We start from the raw sequence: 26,132 nt of genomic DNA, 5'->3' as shown, positions 1-26,132 counted from the left end.
TTTCCATTAGATTATGTGTTATCTCTGTCTTATTGATTTTCAGGAGTTCCTCATATATTCTGGAGGCAAGTCCTTGCTCAGAGGGAATATATTGCAAATATCCTTTTCCCTTCAATGAGTGAACTTTTCTGTCTCTAATGGTATCATTTGATGAAAGAAGCACTTAATTTTGATGAAGTCCAATTTATTAATCTTTCACTTTACAGTTAATTGCTTGTGTAGCCTTTCAGAAATGACAAGTGTCTTAAGGGCAAAATCTGGGCTTACTTCTCTAGCATCTTGTCCTCTCAAGTCTTGGCTGCTAATTATCTCTAGCAGGGAAGAAAGGGGGTAGGAGATACATGATGTTGTCTTCAAATATTTGAAAGGCTGTCATAGGCATGAAAATATTAGGCTGGTTCTGCATAGTCTCAAGAAATAAATAAGACCCTGGGCTGGAATGTAAAAGAAGGAAGATGTAGTATCAACATAAAATTGTATGTGTTCTGGGGCCGGTCCGGTGGCGCAGCGGTTAAGTGCACATCTTCCCCTTTGGTGGCCCATGGTTCGCCGGTTCGGATCCTGCGTGCGGACATGGCACTGCTTGATAAGCCATGCTGTGGTAGGTGTCCCACATAGAAAGTAGAGGAAGATGGGCATGGATGTTAGCTCAGGACCAGTCTTCCTCAGTGAAAAGAGGAGGATTGGCAGCAGTTAGCTCAGGGCTAATCTTCCTCAAAAAAAAGAAAATTGTATGTGTTTTGTGCATTCTGTCTATCACTGGAAGTGTTAAAGTACAGATTGATGGACAGTTTGTTGGAAATGGAAATTGTAATAGATAGCCTTTATGCCAATCGATACGGCTTTTAAGAGTGGGGCTACAGTGTGTGATCTAGAACAGTGTAGTTGCCCAAATGCCACCAGCTTAAAGAAGTAAAGGTTGAACTCCCATAATAATCCTGATTTTTCTCAACAGAATTCACGTCTATATAAATATTTATTTGCAACTATTTATATTTTCAGTCTTTATGAACTCCACCTTTTAAAGTAGTACAGTAATTCCCTTTACTTTAAATTTTCATTTTGAAAGTTTTTAAGGGAAAATATCTACTCCTAATATGCCAGGATTTATCAAATAAGATTCTATATATCCTAAGTTTAGCCTTCAGGATTTGACTCCAGTCCTTTTTCCTTTCTGCCTTCATCTATCAGAAGAATTCTCTACTTGTTAATTGATAACACTACAGCAAATGTTCTTCAATTCTCTTTTTATTCTGAAATGCCATTCCTGCACATTCTCCTATAGCGTTATGTATTTCTTGAAGTTCAGTGAACTATATGAATAGTTCAAGAGAGCACATACCACTAAGGTAGCAGTGTACTGTACTGCTTAAGCGATGGACCCTTAAACAATAGATAGACCTAGTTCAAATTCCATCTCTACCACTGACTAGAACATGCTACTTAAACTTTCTAGGCCCCAGTGTTCTCATCTGTAAACTGGAGATAACAATATTACCTACCTCATTGGCTATTGTGAAGATTAAATGAGATATTGCCCATAAAATATTTAACATAGTGCATGGCTGATAGCATACAACTTGTTGTTGTTTTTTGTTTTTTTTTTTTAAAGTACATATAATGGAATATTATTCAGCAATAAAAAATGAAGTTCTGATACATGCTACATGGATGAACTTTGAAAATATTATGCTAAGTGAAATATGTCGGACATAAAAGGACAGATTTTATATGATTCCACTCATAGGAGGTCTGAGAGGAGTCAAATTCATAGAGACAGAAAGTGCAATAGATGTTACCAGGGGCTGGGAGGAGAGGGGACTAGGGAGTTACTGTTTAACGGATGCAACATTTCTGTTTGGGATGATGAAAAAGTTATGAAAATGGATGATGGTAATGGTCGCACAACTTTGTGAATGTACTTAACATCACTGAATTATACTACTAAAACGGGGTAAATTTTATGTATATTTTACCACAATAAATAAATAAAAATTTAAAAAATTTTAAACAAGACATCATTTTTCACTTCCCATAATCTCTAGGGAAGGTCTCAGCGACTCTCATAGGCTCATATCCTACAAGGATAAATTTGGATTGTTTCTAGTCGTACACTTTATCTTACACTTAACCATACCAAAGTTCAAGTTTCTTTTTTCTGTCCTCTCTCCCAACATTTTGGACTTTAAAAACCTCTTCGTTAATTTTTTTCACATCCATAGAGCATTTGTTAAGTGATTGTGAGCTCAGAGATTTAATATAAGCGCCTGACCTATAAAATTTTTAAATTAACATGCACTTCTTACTGAGACAACTATCAAACTTTCCTTTTTAAATAAGTAACTGTCCCAAACCTTTGCTGTTTTATTCAGTTCCTAAACAAAACAAAACTTTTGCTCCAGCCCTATAGTGTATCTTAAGAAATAGTTTCTGGTGTGTGGGTGTTTTGGGGATGTGAGTGGGGGATGGTGGGGCACAGCAGAGAGAAGGAAGACATTGTCAAAGGCATGTTTTTTTCTAATGTTAATAAGTTACATCTACTTGTTCCTCTTTTTTCAGATAACTATTTATCATTTCACTGAACTCAACTTGGTGGGGTAGCATGATTTCCCATTACGTAAATTGCACCGTTCATCTCCAAATAGATGTTTGTTTAAATGCTCAACAATTATACCATTCACTACAAATTCTATCAGCTTCCCTGACCTTGAAGTAAAAGTAAGCAATCTGTAATCAAAAAGGACCTCCACTGGAACGCTTTGTGTGGATCGATTACACAGAAGTTATTTGTAATGATAAGATATACATATTAGTCACAATGGTAGTACATTAATGTGTGCTGGGAAAATGAAGTCCTTCATGAGCACCATCTAGCCAAATTATTTTGTTTCTTAATCTTCTTTAGTATTTCCAATTCCCAGTCAGACATTTAATAATATATCCTTATTACTATATATATTTTTTAAAATCTTGTGTGTACCTGTAATTTGCTTCACAAAAACTATATATTACTTCCAGTGCTTAACAGTCACCTGCAAAGCTAGAGGCTTTTCTGGAATAGAGAAAATGTATGATTTTCCATGGAACTTAGTTTTCTGTTATCATAAAGTATTCCAATTTTGGTTTTAATGATGTAATTTTCATTAAGAGTAAAAAGTACAAAATATTAAACCTAATTCTACTCAGAGGAATACATTCTTAAATTTCAGCTGCACATCCTTGGGCTTGCAGTTCACACGGCTGATTACAAAAATTTATCTATGTTCAGCTTTAAAATACTCTCAACGTAAAGAACATAGTACAAGAGCAACTGAGCCTATCCCGAGATGCTTTCACGCTGGGGATTTAATCCATTGCCCTATCCATTTACATGAGCAATTGAGGAAACTTCTGGGAGAGAATTTATACTAAACAGAGAGCTGAGGAAACTCTCTTGATCCAATTAAAAAAAAAAAAAAAGAAGGCAGTGTACTGTGGTGGTTAGAAAATGGAATTAGGAGTCTGTTTTAGGTCAGGTTCCCTAGAAGAACCTGAGATGAGTTTTATCGAGGTATTCTCCCAAAAGTGAAGGAAATAGGATAGGTCAGGAGAAATAAAAGTTTGGCTCAGATAGAACTAGTTTCAGTTTGATTTTACAGGAAAGCTCTGGAGCACAAATTGCACCACAGAATTAGCTTTGCCATGAGGCAAGTGGTCAGCTCTTTGTAACCCCTCTAATTCAGTCATTGGTCAAGACCTACTGGTAGGGTAGGAGGAGTCACAGTCTCCCAGGACAGAGTAATTCACTGAGTTATGAGCCCACAGCCATATTGGCTGGTGGATGGGATGGCCAACAGGGTAAAGTGGATCCAGTTGTGGCGTTGATAACTACTACATGGTCCAATTGATCAGGCTTTGAATCCCATCATGTAGCTATTAGCTATACAACACTTGAAAAGTATTTAAGCTCTCTGACCTTGGGTTTCTTATCTATAAAATTGGGTGGAATAACACTTATCTCTCAAAGTTGTTTTGAGAATTTAAAAAATGCATAAACAGCACTTGGGCTGGTGCTGCTCAAAGTGCTCAACAAATAAATCCTTTCAAAATGCTAAGAAGCTAGAAGGCAGGAGTGATGGAAAGAATAGCATGGTTCCTTTCATTAGGACAGGGCATTTGGCAAAGCTCTACAAGTAACAAAATATTTTTGGGGTCCGCTTCCAGCAAAGCACTACAAAATAAAGGTATTCTTGCCTGTTTTTACAGATATCCGTGTAATCACCAAGTCTCCAGTGACTCAGTGGTAGCACGCAGGGAAAAAGCCAAGGTGGTGGGGCAACTGCTGTGATTCTTATGAGAGCATCAGCCTTGTCCAGAAGATATGGAATAACCAGCAGCAGTCTCAGCACCCAGCAGAAGGGAACTAGAATGGGAAGAAAAGAGAAAATGGTTGAACCCGTGCCATAGCTGACCAAACTTGTTTGTGAGGACATGTGAGACACTTGGGGCAGGGCACAAGACACAGGTTCCATAGTAACAAGGGTGGTGGTGGTGGTGAGAGTTAGCTAAAGAAGAATAGCAAGAGATCCCCTCTAGGGACTACTGCTCTGTCATTTTTATTGATGTTGGCCATATTTGACTAGCTTATAGGTACAGGTCAAGGGTGACATTTATGATTGGCATCAACTTCAGTAGTCTTGCCTGGAGCAAAATCTAGGGTCTTAAGATATGTCATGGAATAAAACACAGATGACTGCTATAGGAGCTTATATTCTAGCAGAAGATAAACATAACACATAAGCAAATAAGATATTGTAGTATGTTAAAAGGTAGTAACTGCTATGGAATAAAAAAACATGGAGTAGGATAACGCACGTCAGAGGGTGAAGGAACAGGTTGGAGTACTAAAAGGGTGTTCATACAACATACAGCATGGTGACTACAGTTAACAATACTGTAGTATATATTCGAAAGTTGCTAATACAGTAGATCTTAAAAGTTCTCGGGCGGGCCAGGTGGCACTGCGGTTAAGTGGGCATGTTCCGCTTTTCGGCGGCCCGGGGTTCGCCGGTTCGGATTCCGGGTGCGGACATGGCACCGATTGGCACGCCATGCTGTGGTAGGTGTCCCACATATAAAGTAGAGGAAGATGGGCATGGATGTTAGCTCAGGGCCAGGCTTCCTCAGCAAAAAGAGGAGGACTGGCAGTAGTTAGCTCAGGGCTAATCTTCCTCAAAAAAAAACAAAACAAAACGAAAAAAGTTCTCATAACAAGAAAGAAGTAAAATTTGTAATTATGTGTGGTGATAGACGTTAAGTAAACTTCTTGCAGTAATCATTTCTTAATATATACATATATCAAATCATTACTTTATACACCTAAAACTAATATAATGTTGTATGTCAACTATATCTCAATAAAAAAAAATAGGGTGGTCATGATAGGCCTTAAGAAGAGGGCAAAATTTGAGCAAAGACATAAAGGAGGTGAAAGAATTAGTTTAGTGGATGTCTTGGGAGAGCATTTCATTCAGAAAGCTCCGCTACAGCAAAGAACTTAAGTCAGAAAACGATCTAGTGTGTTTAAGGAACAGCAAGGAGAGGAATGAGCAATGAGGAGAGTGGTATGAAATGAGGCCACAAGGGTAACATGAAGAAAGAAGCGATGTGTGCAGTAGGGAATTCAAAGCAGAAGGACAATTTGCAGGGTTGTTGCTGACCCTCTCTTTTGTGAGGACACACTGTCCAGATTAGAAGAAACCACCACCATTCAGTTGTTCTGTTATGGAGCATAATGTCTTGCCTGCACTCACCTTTTGTTGTGTTTTGCTTACCAGGTTAAACTCACCACTCTCTCTCCCATCCTCTTGTGCTAACTGCTACCCAAGTTGGTGACATCCTTGGGATTTTCCTACAACTAGGACATTTTTCTTCTTAGCCTTTCCACCTCTCCACTCTCCCACCAGCACCTCCACTTCCACGCTCTTCTGGTTCAAGCGCCTTCCTCTTACGCATTCTTCACCACACTGTTAAGTGGATCCTGCAGTCTGACTTTGGAGGCCACTCTCATTAAAATGTAAATGAGGGTATACTTTCAACCAGCAAATAACAGTTCATCTTTGCTATCTAAAAATGGAGAATTTGATTAAATGACTACATGCCAACAGATGATGTTTTAAATATGGTAAATACATTTCCAACATAATAGTAAATATTCCTTCTTTGTGTTTCTCAAAGCCTTTCTTGGTGTCAGACAATATTGGGACAGCTATGGAACAAAGAGACTTGGGTTCAAATCCAAGCTCAGACGTAGTGATTCTTGTTTAGGTAGTTAAACTTTCTGAGCCTCAGTTTTCTCAATTGCAAAATGGGGCTAACACATAATTCTCAGGGTGACTTTCCGACTTAAATTAAATAGCATGAATAAGGCATAACATACTGTAGATGCTCAATGGTAATTCCATTTCCACCTTAAACACGTTTTCCTCAGTTCACCTTGCTCATCACATTCAGCAGAAATCCATGAAGCTTCAGAAAATCTATTCTTTAGCTCATTGAATATTAATAATTCATAGGTATGGTCAATCTGGATACTATAAGAACATGAGAAAAACAACGGCCATAAAGCCAGGTCAGAGCAAGGAGACAGCTGCTTCTTTCTCCCAAAATATAATAAATACCGTTGCAAGAACCCTTGTTGGAAGATCTGTTTGTTCTCCAAATAACAAATTATGAGAGACATGTTTCTGAAATTTTTCTTGGAGGCCCTGACATTCCATCTATACTGCTGGTTTATTTTGATGTGACGATTCCAAACATTGCTAAGCCAAATGCATGCAGGTTATAGTTAGCTTAAATTACTGTATACATATAAACAAACATAAACTTTTTAAAATAAAAATGATATGTACAAGAGGTCATTTTCTTCAAGTTCGTGAAAACTGTTTTATGAGCATTCTACAGCAGCAATGACTGCATACATCCATTTTCTAGAGTTAAACTGGTATCTTCTATATCTCTGTGACACTGAAAAAGGAAAGCTATTTGACATGGTAGTATGCAAACAGGAAGTCTACTAAAGTGAAATAGTCATCTCAATTTTGTTTATTTGCAAAATATTGTAGAGATTTTAAAAATCAATGTTGCCTATTAGAATGCGAAAAAAATTAGTAAAGAATAAAACAATTTAATTTGATTATAAGAAACAAAATAAAGATTAATTCCAATAGGAAAAAAATTGATATAAAGGATATGAGGAAGTTCTTAATTTCTTTCAAGCAATAACAACAAAGTGTACAATTCATTTCTTGCATAGAATTTACAATTACTTAGGGTAATACATTATGCAAAATAGAGCCATAGGAAAAGCGTCAAAATTTCATAAAATATGGTAACTCAGAGGCCATTGTTGAGAAATTAAAATATATTTAAATGTTCAATTTTAAAGTTTTAAACCTTTGCCTAGGTGGGAAAATTTGTAATGTAATACTGGCTTCAATTCTTCTGTAAATTTAATTTAAATTTATTCTAAAGTAAAAACATCTATGCTTGCAGGTAGCTAATGAAGTAAGAATGGTCTTCTTCTATATAAATCTGAGTTTTGGTCTCAGATCTCTTTGACACAACCTTGATCTATTACTCCCAATTATCAAAGGCAAATGACTGCACCTACCTTTGTCTATTTCACACAGGATTTATGAAGAAATTACAGGTATGAAGATACCTAGAATTCTTTGAAAAAGTGACTTCACAAATTTAGGTTAACTGTGGCTAAATAAGAAAACATAAGGGCACTAGGAAATATTTATTTTATCTTTTAGGTAAGATTTTGCCTATTATAATAAACAATGTGTCATCCATAAGACTGTTAGAAAGTAACACGAAAGATCACTCATGCAAGAAGGCACAACTTTGAATCTGTCCAAGGCTTTATGTCCACACTGTCATGGAGTGGCTGAGAAGAGATGGGCTCTGGTGGCAGACCACCTAAGTTGATTTCTGGTTCTATTATCTTTTAGTTGTTTAAACTTGATCAAGTTTCATAACTTCTCTGAGTTTCTCACTTGTAAAATGGTGATAAATAACAGTACCAATTTGGTAGGGTTTTCATAAGAATGACATGGATTTGTGGCAGTCACTGTTGGCTGTCTAACCTTACACTCATCCTCAACCTCCTTTTCCCTTCTCTTGCTCTACTATGAAGTCTGAAAAAGTATACTTCCCAACCTCCCTTGCAACTTGGGTGCTAGGTGACAGTGCCAGTAGAGGTGACAAAAACAGAAATCTGTTTGAGCTTCTAGAAAAGCTTTGGCTTCCCTGATAAAAGGGGAGAAAAGTGGCTGGGAACATCCTTTCCTTCGTTTTTCTTGGCTTCAACACAAACACACTGCTTGAAGCTGGAAGAGACATCTTATAACTATGAGGACAAGGACAAGAAAATGGGACAGATGCCACCAGAAACCATTGTGCCACTGAACCAATGCCAGTTGCCAGACTCCTTTTAACACGAAAAAAAGAACGCTTTTTTTTAAATGACTGATAATGAATGGGGTTTCTTTCTGCTAAAATTATTCCTAACTGATACAGAAGTAATACATGTAAAATGCTTGGAGTAGTTCTTAGCCATGGTAAATGCTCTACAAATTTTAGCTATAAGTATTATTTTCCAGTTAATTACTTGTGGTATGTCATCAATTTAATATTCATTAATCTGTCATATGTTATTTGTTTGGTTTGGGTATCTTCCCATAATTTCAACAGTTGTAATATTATGTAAAATTCATTGTATTTTAAACACATGATAAATTTGATCCATTTCTTACAGCAATTAATCTGTCTAAAAGCCCACTTTATGCTGTCTACTTTAAGCCAGGAGTCCATTATATCTGTTGAGCTCTTCTTGGTATTCATCAATATGTTACTAATTTGAGTGCTCTTTAATCAAGGAAGTTTTAGAAATGATGCTCTAGAATTTCATCATTAGCTACCTTTTAATCCATTTTTTTAAACTTGTCTTTTTTTGCAATGTTTTTAGCACAAAAATGTTCAGGCATTTATGAGCTTCTACTGCTTCCCAGGAGTCTACGCTATGATGTTTTGTTGGAAGTAAGGGTTAACATATTCTTAAGGCACTCTCTTCTGCCATGCCATCTGCAGTGCAGTCGCTTTATGGGTACATATTAAAAATCAAGGAAGAAAAAATAAAGTAAAATGAAACTACCTGAACATTAAAAAACAATCTAGAAAGGCTGCCTTTATAAGCAAAGTAAATAATTGAGTAAATTTCCTAGTTAATGCAAACAAAAAACAGATATAAAATCACGGAAAATTATTCCAGGAAACTAATCATTCAATCGTGAACCTTTATCTAACTCTCTATTTACCATCCCCGTTTATAGATTATTGGCACTGTCTACATTATGAAGTGTAAACCAATGCTCTTGATTTCAATACCCATACATACGTCTATACACACACACACACACACACACACACACACACATCCCTGCTTTTCCATTCATTTTCCCCCGTTGGAGTAAATTTAATCAACATTCACCCAATTTTTCAGCCCTAAAATGTGGATGTCATCCCTGACCCCTCTTTCTATCTCATCCACTTGCCACCTATTAGCAGATTTCATCTGCTGTCTCCGCAAAACATATATATCCTGAATCTGGCATCTAGCTATCTCCAAAGATAACCGCCTTTGACTTAGTCTCCCATGTCCTTCTTCTACAATCATTTTCAAATCTGGGCTACATATTAGACTATTTGAAGAAATAAACACAACACACAAAAATTTTCATTAACCGTTACTTCCTTGTAGTACGTTGGTTAGTACTTCTTAATTCATTTTCATCATTTCTTAACGATTTTTTCCCTCTTTGTTTAAGGATTAGTTTTGTTCTCTAATCTAACCATATTCCTTAAGGAAGAAAATAAATCCAGATAAGAATCCACTCCTGTTTTAATAGCTTAACTTCAACGTTCTAGTTTTTTACTTTTTCCTCCTGGATACAGATAACTGCCCAAGATCCAGCCCCCAATATCTTTCTCCAACAACCTTTTCCAAGCTTGGCTACATATTAAAATCACCAGAGGAGCCTCAAAAAATATCAACTCCTGGGCCCTACTCCCTGAGATTTTGATATAATTGCTTTAGACTGGGGTTGTCTGGAATCATCTCCAGAGAATTCTAACATGCAGGCAGGATTGAGAACCTAGATGGTCGCAATAGACTCTCAGCTGGGGTTCCTGATTCTATTCTTGCTCCGCTACCAATAGTCTTTTTCTCCTTGTAGCCAGAACCACCTTTTAAGATGGGAAATCAAATCCTCTAACTTCTTATCACACTAGGAATAACACTTCAGAGAGGCCTTCTCTGAAATCCCCATTTCAAATTCCCTTTTGACTCCATTACTCTCTATCCCCTTCACTTGGTTAATTTTTCTCTATAGAACTTAACATTACCTAACATTTAATTATATAGTGATGTGTTTCTCTTACTAAATATAAACATTCTGAGGTCCAGGATCTTGCCTGTCTTCCTCACAACTTCCTCCTCCATACCTAGAAAACGTGGTAGGAACACAGTCAATATTTATGGAATCAATTAGTGCCAATATATATATATATATATATAATAATATAAAAAAATCATTTATCTCTCCCCTTGACTGTATTGTGCACATGAATTTTAGTAATTGTGCCTCCAAAATTATCTCTAAAAGAGGCAGTTAACCCCACTGGATCCCAGACAGGATTAAGAATTAGAATCCCAACAGAATTTTTTCAAATTATTTTTGAAATTAATACCTCACATATTACTATAGAAAATAACCAAGAATTGTAAAAATGTGATAACATTACATTTAAAACAAATTCCCCACAAAATAGAGCATCATCATGGGTAATGGTAAAATGAAAGATATTAGCTAGTCATCATTAACGTCTGAGTCAAAGCTTGAAAGTTAAAAAAAAAACCACCCAGGAACTAGGGAGAGCCTAAGTTTGAGTAATGTTTATTTCTCAGATCCAGCCGGTTTCCTGCCCTCTTTGTTTTAACAGTCTCCTGTCATCAGTGAACCAAGCAGAACACCATAGTCAGTAACAAAGTGGGTAAGTGGCTTTCTGACCCACTCCAGGAAGTCACCCTAGGGGAATTCCCAAATCCCTTCAGACAAAACCAAATTACTGATTTCTTATCTGGCCAGGAATGAAACCTGTGATTAACCTGTAAATGAATCAAGGTTTATTCCGTTTCGAGCATGATTTACCATCAGAAGATGAAATCTGCTTTGGAAAAGAGTGCTTCAGAGACAGCACTATAGTGTGAAAAACAAGTATCCCTCTAGGGAGAGAGGGCTTCTGTGGGCATCACACTTCCTGAGTTAAATCTGAGCCCCACTCCAGAGCCAGAGAGCCTACTGTGATTTCTGACCATCCCACTTAGCACTTGTATGATCTTGGGCTGTTTACATAAACTTTCTGGACTTCGATTTTCTCATACGTAAAATGGAGATAATAATAACACTTATCTCAAGACGTTATAGTGAGGATTATGTGAATTACTGGATGTAAGGTGCTTAGAAAAGTGTCAGGGCACAGGAAGTGCTCCGTGAGTGTTAGATAGTAACGACTGAAGGCATGGACTGCAAAGCTGTTTCCTGTGTTTGAATTCCAGCCATGCCAGGTAGGTGACCTTGGGCAGGTGACTACCTCTCTGTCTCCATTTCCCCTTCTGTAAAATTGAGATAGTATTTACCTCAATAAGTTTGTGTGAGTATTAAGTGACTTAAAATAGGTAAAGCCCTTAGAACAGTAACTGACATATAGGAAGTACTATAAAATGAATTTATTATTCTTAGTATTATTGCTATTATTTTCTTAGGTTACAAGTCAGTGCAAGATTTTTCAGACATTGATCTCTTCCAGGTCTCTCGTTTCTTTGATCATTATTTCTCAAGCCCCTTTGTTGCTTCCTTTACTTTGGTGGTTTCATAAAAGAACAGTAATTCCCTAAGGATATATTCCCAGCCCTCTGATCTCCTCATCCCATCTCTTCTCCTTTGGCAATATCATCGCTTTAACATATCTATTATTACCTCTCAGGAAGATGATTTCTAAAGCTGGACCCATGGTCCAGACCTCTCTAGGGAGCTCCAGACCTGATCTGGACATAGATGTTCCTTACGCATTTCAGACTGTCTCTGTGCACAAAACTTGTCTGTTTCCTCAAAATGTTTTCCTCTTCTTGTCATATTAGCTTTGATCCTCTCTCTCCTTCATCCTTTATGTACAGTCACCAAATCCTGTTGATTCTAATTCACAATAAATTTTTAATGCATCCTCTCCTCTTCATTTTTTAAAAAAAAATTTTTTTTGAGGAAGATTAGCCCTGAGCTAACATCTTCTGCCAATCGCCCTCTTTTTGCCGAGGAAGGCTGGCCCTGAGCGAACATCCATGCCCATCTTCCTCCACTTTATATGTGGGACACCTACCACAGCATGGCTGCCAAGCAGTGCCATGTCCGCACCCAGGATCTGAACTGGTGAACCCCGGGCCACGGAAGCAGAACGTGTAAACTTAACCGCTGCGCCACCGGGCCGACCCTCCTCTTCATTTTTCATGCTACTTCTCCAGCTCATAATTACAGTAGCCTTTCAATGGCCTCCTGAAATCACCTTCTGAAACTAATACCATCTGTAAGTCAGCATGAAAAGGAATGAATTACAGATATATGCTACAATGTGGGTCTTGAAAACATAATGCTAAGTGATATATATGGTGTACTGGGTGAGATAGTATCTCCCCAAAATTCCTGTTCACCCAGAACTTGTGAATGTGATCGTGTTTGGAAATAGGATCTTTGCAGATGTAGTCAAGCTAAGATGAGGTCATACTGAATTAGGATGAGCCCTAAATCCAATATGACCAATGTCCTTACAAGAAGAGGGAAATGTAGACACACAGATACTCAGAGACACAAAGGAGAATGCCTTATAAGTACAGAAGCAGAGATCATTTAAGTTATGCCTCCACGAGCCAAGGAATGCCAAGGATTGCTGGCAACCACCAGAAGCTATGAAGCGGCAAGCAAGGATCCTCCCCTAAAGTCTTCAGAGGGGGCATGGTGCTGCGCTGGTGACACCTTGATTTCAGGCTTCTAGCCTCCGGAATGATAAGAGAATAAATTTCTGTTACTATAAGCTACCCAGTTTGCGGTAATTTGTTATAGTAGTTCTAGGAAACTTATATATATGGTATGGATATATCACATTTTGTTTATTCATCAGTTGATGGATATTTGCGTTGTTTCCACCTTTTGGCTAATTGGAATAATACTGCTATGAATGTTTGTGCATATCTATGATTCATTTTGAGTTAATTTTTGAAAAGACATGTGGGTTAGATAGGTTCATTTTTTTTTTGATCTGTGGATAGTCAGCATCATTTGTTGAATATGATCCGTCCTCCATTGAATTTCTCTTGTATCTTTGTCAAAAATCATTTGCCCTTACTTGTGTGGATCTATTTCTAGGTTTTCTATTCTGTCCCATTGATCTGTGTGTCTATTCCTTCTCCAATACAACACAGTCCTGATTACTGTAGCTACACAATAAGTCTTCAAATCAAGAAGGGTAATTCCTCCTACTTTATTCTTCTTTCTCAGAATTGTTTTAGTTGTCTAGTTCCTTTGGCTTTCCACATAAATTTTAGAATAATCTTATCTGTCATAGTGTATTCAGGCTGCTATGATAGCATACCATAGACTGGGTGGTTTGTAAACAACAGAAATTTATTTCCCACGGTTCTGGAAGCTGGGAAGTCCAAGATAAAGGTGGCTGTGGATTTGGTTTCTGGTGAAAGCTCACTTCCTGGTTCACAGAGCATCTTCTTGCTGTGTCCTCACGTAGTGAAAGGGGGCTCTCTGGGGTCTCTTTCATAGGGGTACTAATTACATTCATGAGGGCTGTGCCCTCATGACCTAATCACCTCCCAAAGGCACCCACCTCCAAATAACATCATTTTGGGGATTAGGTTTCAACACATGAATGGGGGGCGGACACAAATATTCAGTCTATAACATCTATATTTACAAAAAATCTTGCTGGGTAAATCCCAAAGTTTTACAAATCAATTATTTGCGGATAACTTTCAAATTTATATCTCCAAGACCAGCCTTTCTCCTGTGCTCTGTACTTGAACATCCACTTGACAGCTACCCTTGAGTGCTTGGTTTTGAATACGTTAATTTTGAGATGCTCTTTTCATCTTCAAGTTTAACCTCTGGTCTTCCTCCACCTAGTAAACGGCACCACTACTTAGCCAGATGCTCAAATGAAAAACCTTGTCTATGAAAGAGTTTGAGTGCTTTAAAAATACACACGCACATGCATACATCAGAAAATATCTTTTGTCAGTTTAAAAACATTTCAATGTTCAATTGCTGTTAGAGTAAAATGCAAACTCCTTACTTAAGGCCCACAATGCCCTTTCATCTCACACCCCTTCCTTCATGAAGCTCCAGCCTCAGGCCTCCTTTGTGGTCCAAGCAGGGCAAGAACAAGAACGAAGGTGAAGTAAGTCAGGCACCTAGCGTGCAAAATATAAGAACTTACAGGATCCCGAGAGTGAATGCCTCTTAAATTTTCCTCCCTAGGGTCCTCACATGCCCTACCCTTGTCCCAGGCTTGGGTCCAAGCTTTTTCCTGCATTAGGGCCTTGGTACTAGCCATGTCCTCTGCCCAGAAAGTTCTGCTCTCCTACTTTTTATGGCTGGCTCCTTCTGGTCATTCATAACTCTACTCAGGTCTAACTACTTTATCTAAAATAATAATAATAACAGTAGCTAAAATTTATTTACCACTTACATTGAGACTGGGCCTATGCCAAGCCCATTATGTTATTTAATCTTGAAACAACGCTTTAAGGTGGGTGCTATCATTATCTCCGTTTTACAGATAAGGGAACTGATGCAGAAGAAAGAGGCTAAGTAAATTGCCCAAGTGCACACAGCTACTGATAGTAAACGATCTGTTTAGGAAATAACATGAGTGGTTTGATTCCAGAAACTAAGCAGTTGTTTATTTCCTTTGGGTCACCTACAATCTGCAATAGTCTTGTTTGTTTACTTGCTTATTATCTTTCCTCATTAGCATGTGAGCTCCATGAGGCAGCTTGGTTCGTCTTTGATGTTGTCTCCCCAAATCTAGTTGTGCCTGACTGTGCTCAATGATCCATAACGTTTATTGAATGAAAGCCTTTAGAAAGACAGATGTGGCCCCAAAATAACCAAACTACTGAAAAATACTTACCTGTGAAAGTCTCTGAAGTAAATATTTCAAAATCTTACATCAAAGATTCCCTAAGAAAAAAAAAATTATTACAAAACTTTCAAGACTTTCAAAGAATGGTGCATGGCTACATTCCTTCTAAATCATCTTGAAGTACATAAATCTGCCCTCTTCCTTGATGGATCTGCTTTTCTGTGGTGGCAAAGATAATGACTGTGTTTTCATGATTTTTCTTCTGAAAGTTAGATGCATAAAATTGAGTTTAGGCCTCTTTCAATTGGAGTTGTTTGCATTCGTTCCTTGTTCTCTGAAAGTTTGAATCATTTCTTCTTCCTATCTCTTTTGATCTACTCTTTCTCCTCCTCCAACCTTTCTCGACTGACTCTTTCCTTCAGGGCACCTGCACTATCTAGTTGAGAAAGTGTTTTGGTGTCCTGAATGTTCTAAATCTATGATGAGATCTGACATTATATGGAATTTAAAGGAAGAATTCTTGTGGCTCCTTTGTCGACTCCCCTTTGTCTGATGGCTTTCTGAAGGTGTGGGTGGTGGTCCAAAGGGATGTAAAGGCATACCTCCTTTTATTGCACTTCGCTTTACTGCACTTCACGGATTTGCGTTTTTTACAAATTGAAGTTTTGTGGCAACCCTGCATCGAGCAAGTCTATCAGCACCATTTTTCCAATACTACTTGTCTCTCTGTCACATTTTGGTTATTCTCACAGTATTTCAAACTTAGTCATTATCGTTATATTTGTTATGGTGATCTGTGATCAGTAATCTTTGATGTTACTACTGTAAGTGCTTTGAGGCGCCATGAACTACGCCTATATAAGATGGCAAACTTAATCTATAAATGTGCGTATTCTGACTGTTCCACCAGCCTGCCGTTCCCTCATTTATCTCCCTCTCCTTGGGCCCCCCATTCCCTGAGACACAACAATACTGAAACTAGGCCAATTAATAACCTTGCAATGGACTCAAGCGTTCGGATGAAAGGAAGAGTTGCATGTCTCTTACTTTAAATCAAAAGCCAGAAACTATTAAGCTTAGTGATGTTGCAAGCCAAGACAGGCCGAAAGTTAGGCCTTGTGTGCCAAGTTATGAATGCAAAGGAAAAGTTCTTGAATGAAATCAGAAGTGCTACTCCAGTGAACACACAAATGGTAAGAAAGCAAAACAGCCTTATTGCTGATACGGAAAATGTTTCAGTGGTCTGGATAGAAGATCAAACCAGCTACAACCATCCCTTAAGCCAAAGCCTAATCCAGAGCAACACCTTAACTCTCTTCAATTCTATGAAGGCTAAGAGAGCTGAAGAAGCTGCAGAAGAAAAGTTTGAAGCTAGCAGAGGTTGGTTCATGAGGTGTAAGGAGAGAAGTCCTCTCCTAAAAACTCAAGGTGAAGCAGCAAGTGCTGATGTAGAAGCTGCAGCAAGTTATCTAGAAGATCTAGCAAGATAAGTAATGAAGGACTGGCTACACTGAACAATAGATTTTCAATGTAGACAAACACCTTATACTGGAAGAAGATGCCACATAGGACTTTCATAGCTAGAGAGGAGAAGTCAGTGCCTGGCTTCAAAGCTTCAAAGGACAGGCTGGTTCTCTTGTCAGGGGCTAATGCAGTTGATGACTTTAAGTTGAAGTCAATGCTCATTTACTACTTTGAAAATCCTAGGGCCCTTAAGAATTATGCTAAATCTACTCTGCCTGTGCTCTATAAGTGGAACAATAAAGCCTAGATGACAGCACATCTGTTTACAACATGGTTTACTGAATTTTAAGCCCAATATTGAGATCTACTACTCAGAAAAAAAGATACCTTTCAAAATACTGCTGCTCATTGGCAATGCACCTGGTCCACCAAGAGCTCTGATGGAGATGTACAATGAGATTAATGTTTTCACACCTGCTAACCCAATATCCATTTGGGAGCCCATGGATCAAGGAGTAACTTTGCCTTTCAAATCTTATTATTTAAGAAATACATTTCATAAGGCTGTAACTGACATAGACAGTGATTCTTCTGATGGATCGGGGCAAAGTAAATTGAAAACCTTCTGGAAAAGATTCACTGTTCTAGATGCCATTAAGAATATTCATGATTCATGGGAAGACGTCAAAATATCTACCTTAACAGGAGTTTGGAAGTTCATTCCAGCCCTCACAGATGACTTTGAGGGGTTCAAGACTTCAGTGTAGGAAGTCACTACAGATGTGATAGAAGTAGCAAGAGAACTAGAATTAAAAGTGAATCCTGCACATGTGACTGAATTGCTGCAATCTCATGATAAAATTTTAATGCTGCTTCCTATGGATGAGCAAAGAAAGTGGTTTCTTGAGATGGAAACCACTCTTCGTGAAGATGCTGTAAAGATTGTTGAAATGACCAGAAAGGATTTAGAATATTACATAAACTTAGTTGATAAAGCAGTAGCAGGGTTTGAGAGGATCGACTCCAATTTTGAAAGAAGTTCAACTGTGGGTAAAATGCTATCAAACAGCATGGCATGCTACAGAGAAATTGTTCGTGAAAGGAAGGGTCAATCCAAGTGGCAAACTTCATTGTTGTCTTATTTTAAGAAATTGCCACCGTCACCCCAACCTTCAGCAACTACCACCCTCATCAGTCAGCAGCCATCAACACCAAGGCAAAACCTTCCACCAGCAAAAGGGTTACCACTGCCTGAAGGCTCAGATGGTTAGCATTTTTTGTCAATAAGGCATTTTTTAGTTAAGGTATATACATTATTTTTTAAGATATAATGCTAACGTATACTTAATAGACCACAGTATAGTGTAAAGACAACTTTTATATGCACTAGGAAACCAAAAAATTTGTGTGACTTGCTTTATTACGATGTTCGCTTTATTGTGGCAGTCTGAAACAGAACCTACTATATCTCTGACGTATGCCTCTATTGTGGCCAGTAGGAGTCCCTCTCCCAGGGGAGGCATGTTTGACAGTGGATTTGACAGCGGGCAGCGGAAGGGGTGACCGGGGCAAAAACCTAGTCTGACTCGGCATTAAATTTCCGTTCTGCTCCCGCCCTGAGTGCAGCATTCCTTAAAGAGCAAGAACTTCATCAAGCAAATACCCTAAAAAGAATGAAGGGTAAGTCCCTAAAAGGCATTGGAAGCACCGGCCAGCCAAGAGCCTGACTCCCAAAGCACGGCGGCTGGGTCAGCCGCGCCGCCCCGCAGACCCGCAGGTTTTCTTCCACGCGGGCCTTCGGGGTGGCGGGAGGGGGCGAGGGGCGCTGTGCGCGGCCACGCGCCTGCGTCCGAGGTCCCCAAACCCCCGCGTCGCCCGTCGCGCCTTCCCGCGCAGCCCTACGCGCTCCGCCAGTGCGCAGGCGCCAGGGGAGCGGGCGCGCGGTGCGGCGCGAGGTGGCGTGGGTAGGCAGCGGCCGGACAGGCATGGCGGCGGCCAGGTTCCGCGGCCTAGCAGTGGCTGGTGGTGGCGAGAGTAGCGAGAGCGAGGACGACGGCTGGGAGATTGGGTATCTCGACCGGGCAGCTCAGGTAGCAGAGGAGACCTTGTTTTGGCCGCACCTGATCGGACTCCCCTGGCCCTCGAAGGCCCGGCCTGTAGAGACCTCTTACTTCTGCGCCTGTGTTCCCCTAACTTTTTCCTTGTGGAAATGCAGGCCTTTGGCCTCCAAACAAACCCGCGAAGTTTTCCTCTTGTTTCCCTTCTGTGCTTTCCATCACACGCGCTTCCTTCGGTCGTCGATGTAGCTCTTGGCTTGGGTTTGGACCCATTCCGACCCAGTGCCTTTAAAGATCATTTTAGACGTGAATTCTTTACAAACTTTGTATGTTGCCCCTCCCCCCAAAATGTACCTATAAGCAAACATTGTTTCTTGATACACCGGCAGTGGAAAAATGTCTAACAAGGCTTCTTTATATATATAACTTTCTGCTTTTTTAGAAACTGAAAGAGCCGTTGCCTATTGAAGAAAAGAATGAAACATTTAAGAGAGCGTTGACCGCAGGAGATGTTGCATTGGTGGAGGAGCTCCTGGATTCTGGTGAGAGACCAGGGGTAGTACCCAAGACAGTTGTGGAAGTTCCCAAGTGTTCCTTATGTTGAAAGGTTTGAGGTGCTTTTCTAACGGAAGCACAGTGAATTAAGTTAATCTTTTAAGGGTCCCGCGTATCTTACTTGACTCTTGTGTTCCCTTTGCCTTATTTTCTTTCTCTGCCCTCCGATTTGGAATGCCACCCTATTACCTTCCGTCAGTTCTTCCACCTCCTTCAGTCTGACTAATCCTACGCTGCTCTGAGAATTTACTTTGTTCTCAGCGTTTACTTGGCCGTGACATTATTATGTGTTTTTCAACAATTATTTCTAGTTGTGTCCATTTTTGTGGATGTTCTTTCCTTGTGCTGGTTGTGTGTGTATGTGTGTGTGTGTGTGTGTGTGTGAGTAGTGAGGCCTGAGGTAGGAATCAATATCTGGATATCTATTTCAGCTTTATGCCTATTCAGTGTGGCTCCTTGGGAAAGCCATTTAAACTTCCAGACCATCAATTTCTTATATAAAACAACATAATTCTGTCCTGGGTCACACGACGTTTTTCTGTGGATCAAATTAAATACTATTTTTTTTAATTACCTTGACATAAAAATGTGAGTTGTTGATAATGATGATTGAAATTATCCAAAGGAGTAACAGGCATTTACCATCTAGATATAAAACATTCACGCACAAAATAGTAAATGAGATTGTATGTAGCAAAATGTTTTTCTTCTCTGCTCGAGTTGCTGCATGGTTTAGTGGAAAGTAAATCATTTTGGAAACAGTACAGTTCTGGGTTTGATTACTAGCCCTGCCACTTGATGGCTCTCATCATCACCAAGTTACCAAACCTTCCTAAGCGTCAGTTTCCCCCTTTTTAAAATGGGGATGCAGGGGCCAGCCCGATGGCTCAGTGGTTAAGTTCACATGTTCTGCTTCTTGGTGGCCTGGGGTTCGCCAGTTCGGATCCCGGGTGCAGACATGGCACCGCCTGGCAAAAGCCATGCTGTGGTAGTTGTCCCACGTATAAAGTAGAGAAAGATGGGCACAGATGTTAGCTCAGAGCCAGTCTTCCTCAGCAAAAAGAGGAGGATTGGCAGCAGACTTTAGCTCAGGGCTAATCTTCCTCAAAAAGAAAAAAGACATTTTACTTCTGTGAAACCTTTTCCAACTCCCTTAGAGAGAAAAAGGTAGCATGTAAAGCTGTTAAAATATAGATATTTTATATAATATAGAAAAACATTTGTCAGAGCAGGTCTCTTTGAACAAAGTGCCTATAGTGAAACTGAGGTTAGCTAATTTTATTAAAGTTCAAATGTATCTCTTCTATTTTTCTGAAGCCACTATTACCAAGAAATTCTCTTCTATTGTAAACTAAATCGTGATGTTACTATGCACGATCCTTTAAGCATATTTTGGTGACAATGATTCCTTTTTGGTAGAGGAGGCTTTTAAAAGCTTGTTTTTATATTGACAGGCATTAGTGTAGATTCCAGCTTTCGGTATGGATGGACTCCCCTTATGTATGCTGCTAGTGTTTCCAACGTAGACCTAGTTCGGGTCCTTTTGGACAGAGGTGCTAAAGCAAGCTTTGATAAGGGTAAGATATTTAAAATATTTAACATGTGAAAATTTACTTTGTATATATCTCTGTTTACAAGCCTAATTATCTTCTGTTTAGGGGTGGTGATACACACTTTCCATGCTCTGTTTTTGTATATTCACTTTAAAATAAACCTTTTCCTTGAAAAAAAGGTAATATTTAGGGTAAGATGTTTGAGATAACTGGTTATATATACTGTGATTTTCTTGATTCCCAAGCAGCTGTTATGCAAAGTGAAAAAGTTAAAGCAATTTTAAAAAACCTTCCTGTAGTTACATTTTGTAAATTACATACAAAATCAAAGAAGAAACCACAGATATTTTGAAACACTTTCTTTCCAAAGAGGTAGTTTCTCTTTATATTATCTTTATAACTGGTTATGTTATTATATATTATATACTTGTTATTATATAGCTAGAGGGTTTGGGTTATTTTTAGGGAAAAATGCATTGAAAGAAAACATCAAAAAGCTGATAATTTTGTGGAAAATTACTTGATAATCAGTCTTTGGAATTTAAAACTCAGCTCTGAATTATATCTGTTAAAGTTGTTTCAAAGATAGTTTATTAAATCCTTATGTTTCTGTCACTGTTCTTAAATAATTTCTACTCACTAGTGCTTCGAGTGCTTTTGAAAAATAAGAGTATATGTGCAAATCTAGTTTAATTATTGTTAAATATATATTAATATCATTATGTTGCATTACTGATTACTTAGTTTTAACATTTCCAATTTCACATTAATTTTGTACCTACATTAAATATTTTTAAAGCCATTTTTACTGTTTTCTCATTTATATATTTTATATAAGTTCCCATCTCATCAACAGTTTTATGTTTAATCTGCTGTTATGATAGATTTTTCTTTTTATTATGTCATTTAAAAATATCACTCAATGAAAGATATACTTAGGAATGAGAATTTTGAAAGTGTATAAAATATTCTCAAAAAAATTCATTAATAGTTTTCTTCCTCTGCATGTAATCAGAGGAATACCTTACAGTTATAAAACACTGTATATTTTTCACAGCATGTTCACATAAATTCTTTTATGTATCCCACAATAGCCCCATCAGGTAGAGAGGGCAGATATTAGCTTCCTATCTAAAATTAGTCTACTGAGATATTGAGATACTACTGGAGTCACAGTTTATCAGTGACAGAACTGGGACTAGACTCTGTATCTTTATACTTGGTCAGTATTGAACCACTAATGTAAACCGTGGCTGCCATGATCTGTTTTGCATTCTCCAATTCTAATTTGAGAAGTGTTTTTGTTTATTTAATCTACCCTGATCTCTGTTGATGCCATAGGAGCCAAGGAAAGAAGAGTTTTAGGAAACAGGGTGAGCTCAGAGAGATCGAGTAGAAAAGGACTGAAAAGAAACCAGTAGATGTGGCAGTTAGGTCATTTTCACTAGGATGGTTGGGGTGTAAGCCAAATTTCAGTGAGTTGTTGAATGAATGAGAAGTAAGGAAGTGATATCAGAGAATATCAGTTACTGTTTTTCAGCCATGAGTTCAGCAAAGCAAATTTTAATCAACCAAAAACTCTTCATCTCCGGGCATTATCTCTACACAGAGTCCATGCTCTTAACTACTTTCCTATTCTCTTGAAGAAAAGGGAATAGGGAAAGGAAAGTAAGATATGAAATGTAGATAAACTTTGGATATTAAGGCAATTCATCCCTCATCTCATTTTTTGATGAAGGAAAACATAAAGTTATCTACTGAGAGCAAGAGATTTGGGAGTAGGTTATAGAATTTTAAGAGTGCAGCAAATATTTAGAATCTTTTACATGGTAAGAGAAGTCAATTAAATACACTTCTTGATGTGCGGGGGGCTCCTCGTTTTTCTATTCACTATAGATAAGCAAACTATTTTGATAACTGCATGTTCTGCTCGTGGCTCAGAGGAACAGATCTTGAAGTGTGTAGAGCTACTACTTTCAAGAAATGCTGATCCAAATGTTGCTTGTAGGTAAGAGCCTTACTATCTGTTCAAAAATGATGGATACTTTTCTTTGATTATCAGCCTGTTGAACATTTGATAGCATGATTATTTAAAAATAAACAATGTGTGTTTATTTGGCTATATAGTTGTTGAATGGAAATAGGTCATAAGATCATGGTTCCAACTGTATAAAATTATCAAAGGAAGGGCATGTCATGAAGGTAGTCTCAACTTTTAATTTTTAGAGGAACGTGCTAACAATTGGAAGTGGGAGGGAAAGGAGTACAATAAACTCTATCATTTCCTGTGAATCATACACTGAAAAGAATATGATTGAGCTATAATAGTAAAGCCTCTTAACTTAGTATTCTCTTTATGTAACACTTACCTGCTAAACAGCTTTACACAAAAACTAAGAATTCCAAAATAATATATCAAAATGAGGTCATTTCGCTAAGACTTTTCTAATTAATTGTGTTATAGCATATATTTAATAGTGCCTAGATGCCTAGAAAATAAGCAGTAAATGTTTCTTGCATCTGTTGAAATGTCAGTATTTAAAAAAATGAATCAGATTGGTTAAAATTTCTAGCTAACTGACTTCTTGTCTGGCTCCATCTTCCTGTTAAATATCTTTTTGTTTTATTTAATCTTGAAAATGAAGAGTAGGAAGTAGTCTGTCCGACAGAAATATGCTTAGCATGAACAGAATTATTCATAATTCACTATTCAAATAATGATCTAGTGCCTGATATATAGAAATAACTATGCTTGACTCTGGAAGTTTTTTCTAGTTGAGTTTCCATGACACCTGGACAGAAGCTTTGGAAGGTACTGCACAGCTCTAGATAATTTCCAGATCTTTTTTAAGATGCAAAGATTTTGATTTAGTAGAGACGTTCTGAAGTAAGATCTGTTTTGTCTCCCAGTGGACATTTGACAATGTCTGGAGACATTTTTGATTGTCACACCTGGGAAATGCTACTGGCATCTAATGGATAGAGGCTGGGGATGCTGCTAAACATCCTACAGGACATAGGACAGCCCCTCAGAACAAAGAATTACCCATCCCCAAATGTCAGTAGTGCCAAGGTTGAGAAATCTAGTGTGAGAAAAGTCAAGGCTTATAGAGTAGATAATCAGTATTTAACAAATAAAGAGTTAAAAAGATCTGGGGAAAAAACTACCTGCAAATTTTTAGCAAATAAATTGACAGGAACTTTTATTCTGTTGTATATGGTATAATCCCTAGTTAGGTGTAACTTTTGGATTTGATTATACCTTGGAATTGTGAGCTCCAGGATGCCTAGCTGAGGTAAACTTCGATAGGTGCTGTAGTTTTGATTTGAACCTTTAGAAGTGGCTTATGATAAGATTTCCCTCTCTGGTCTCAATGGAAAATTGTTTTTTGCTGGTGCTCTTCAATTTTGTTTTTCTTAACCACTTCTACAAGGTATAATAGATAAGGAAGTCTTTACATTCCCAATTACTTCCTGTATTGTAAACACTGAAAGAGAAGTCAGTTAAGCCAGTGTCATAGGTTCTAGACTATTCTGTGTCCTTAAGAACTAGAAGGTATCTTTTAGATACATAGGGTATATCTGGAAAAAACATATTCCATTTGAAATGAAATAACACAAGGTTAGCATCTCAGGCTAAGGCAACCACACAATTTCGGAACTGAAAGCTGATGAATTTGAATGAGCATAAAATTTAGATTGGTTTGTGCGCAACTAAGAGAATTTTACAGCATGGTTGACGGAAAGAGCAGTTTGCATCTAATTAACAAATGTGAGAAATACCTAAAAAACTATTCAACTGCTTTTATTTTAATGCTCAAAGCATAAAGCAATAAAATGATTGAATTGTGTTTTCTCGTGGAAAATGAGGATCTTGACTGAGCAGAAAGGAGAGTAAGTTATGACGGAGTGCTTTTAGGCTTCAAATTTTATAAGGATGGCATTAGTGAACATGGGGATAGCATGCTGGCAGTGTAAAAGGAAAAATCTCAGGACACAAGGAGAAGGCAGTGAGATTGTGGGGAATTTTACAGATAATTCATTAGCAGTGACAAAAACCTATTAGACGATTGGGAGTTTTATTTTCTTGTACAAAGTGCCAAAAGATACCAGGGATACATGAGGGAAACTACTATTCATATATAAAGGAGAAAAACATATTTAAATGAATATTCTTTCAAGCTGTTGACCATAGCCTCTTTTGTTAACAGTTCTTTTGCTGAGAAAAATTACCTCTCAAGAGGAGCACGGGAGAAGAGTCAGCCATAAAACATAAATGGCTATGAAAGCTAGTCATGTACTTGCCAGTTGCAAGGAAAGTTGACCTGTAACTTTTAGGGTTTTTTTTTTTTTTTAACTTAAACGGGATCAGTAGTCTTGTTTTGTGAAGTGAAAGTAACAGAAAAGTCTTAGAGATCAACCTCTAAGTTAGACTGAAGTCCCAGTTCAGATATATAAGGTAGCATGGAAGCTGTTCTGCATTCTATGGACGTAACTCAAAAGACAAGGTCTTAGTGAGTATATAAAAAGGAGAGAAAAGAAAATGAGGATTTTACCTGTATTGGAAGCAAGATGATGCTAGATCTTATAATAGAAGTGAATCACTTAAATCAAATGTACCACTTGGTTCTGTTTGCACTAAAAGTGAATAAAAGAATGAAAATTAAGAGGAAACTGTTGAATTCCCTATACTTAATTAATTAGAGGTCTTGCTGAATGGTACTAAGGAAATTCTATAATATTTGGAAAAACTTTTTCAGCGTATAATTTACATATAGTGAAATATTAATATTTTCAGTGTATAGTTGGATCAGTTTTGACAAATGCGTACATTCATGGAACTCATACCCCAAGACGGAACATTTCTGTCATCCCAGAAATTTCCCACATGCCCCTTCCCAGTGCACTGTATCTTATTTCTACCACTGTAAATTAGTTTTTGCTATTCTAAAGTGTTATGTAAATAGAATTATGAAGTATTTTTGTGTGTCTGATTTTTTTCACTCAGGATAATGTTTTTAAGATTCGTCAGTGTGTGTATCAATAGTTTGTTACTTTTTATTGCTGAGTAGCATTCCATTGTATGTATATTACTTTGTTGTTGTTGTTGTTGTTGTTGGGAAAGATTAGCCCTGAGCAAACGTCTGTACCAGTCTTCCTCCACTTTATACATGGGTTGCCACCACAGCGTGGCTGACAAGTGGTTTAGGTCTGCACCCAGGGTCTGAACCCATGAACCCAGTCTGCCGAAGTG

At 38.0% G+C, this 26,132-nt stretch overlaps 1 protein-coding gene across 3 annotated transcripts in view; it reads left to right on the top strand.

Moving 5' to 3' along the window:
* Positions 1–18,246: 18,246 nt before the first annotated feature.
* The window catches only part of ASZ1 (ankyrin repeat, SAM and basic leucine zipper domain containing 1), a 58,883-nt gene continuing 50,997 nt past the window's right edge, over positions 18,247–26,132 (top strand). For 2 of the 3 annotated variants that reach the window (XM_070616355.1, XM_008519583.2), the window contains exons 1-4: positions 18,614–18,803; positions 19,213–19,312; positions 20,780–20,902; positions 22,775–22,886. In XM_070616355.1, the coding sequence (XP_070472456.1) occupies positions 18,699–18,803; positions 19,213–19,312; positions 20,780–20,902; positions 22,775–22,886 (440 nt within the window). In that variant the 5' untranslated portion in view covers positions 18,614–18,698. Of the gene's footprint in view, positions 18,394–18,613; positions 18,804–19,212; positions 19,313–20,779; positions 20,903–22,774; positions 22,887–26,132 lie in introns of those variants that run through there. The other variant, XM_070616356.1, reaches the window with a different exon arrangement.

This window comes from Equus przewalskii, chromosome 4 (assembly GCF_037783145.1).
Source record: "Equus przewalskii isolate Varuska chromosome 4, EquPr2, whole genome shotgun sequence".
Classification (NCBI taxonomy): Eukaryota; Metazoa; Chordata; class Mammalia; order Perissodactyla; family Equidae; genus Equus; species Equus przewalskii.
This window is presented reverse-complemented; position numbering and strand designations above follow the sequence as displayed.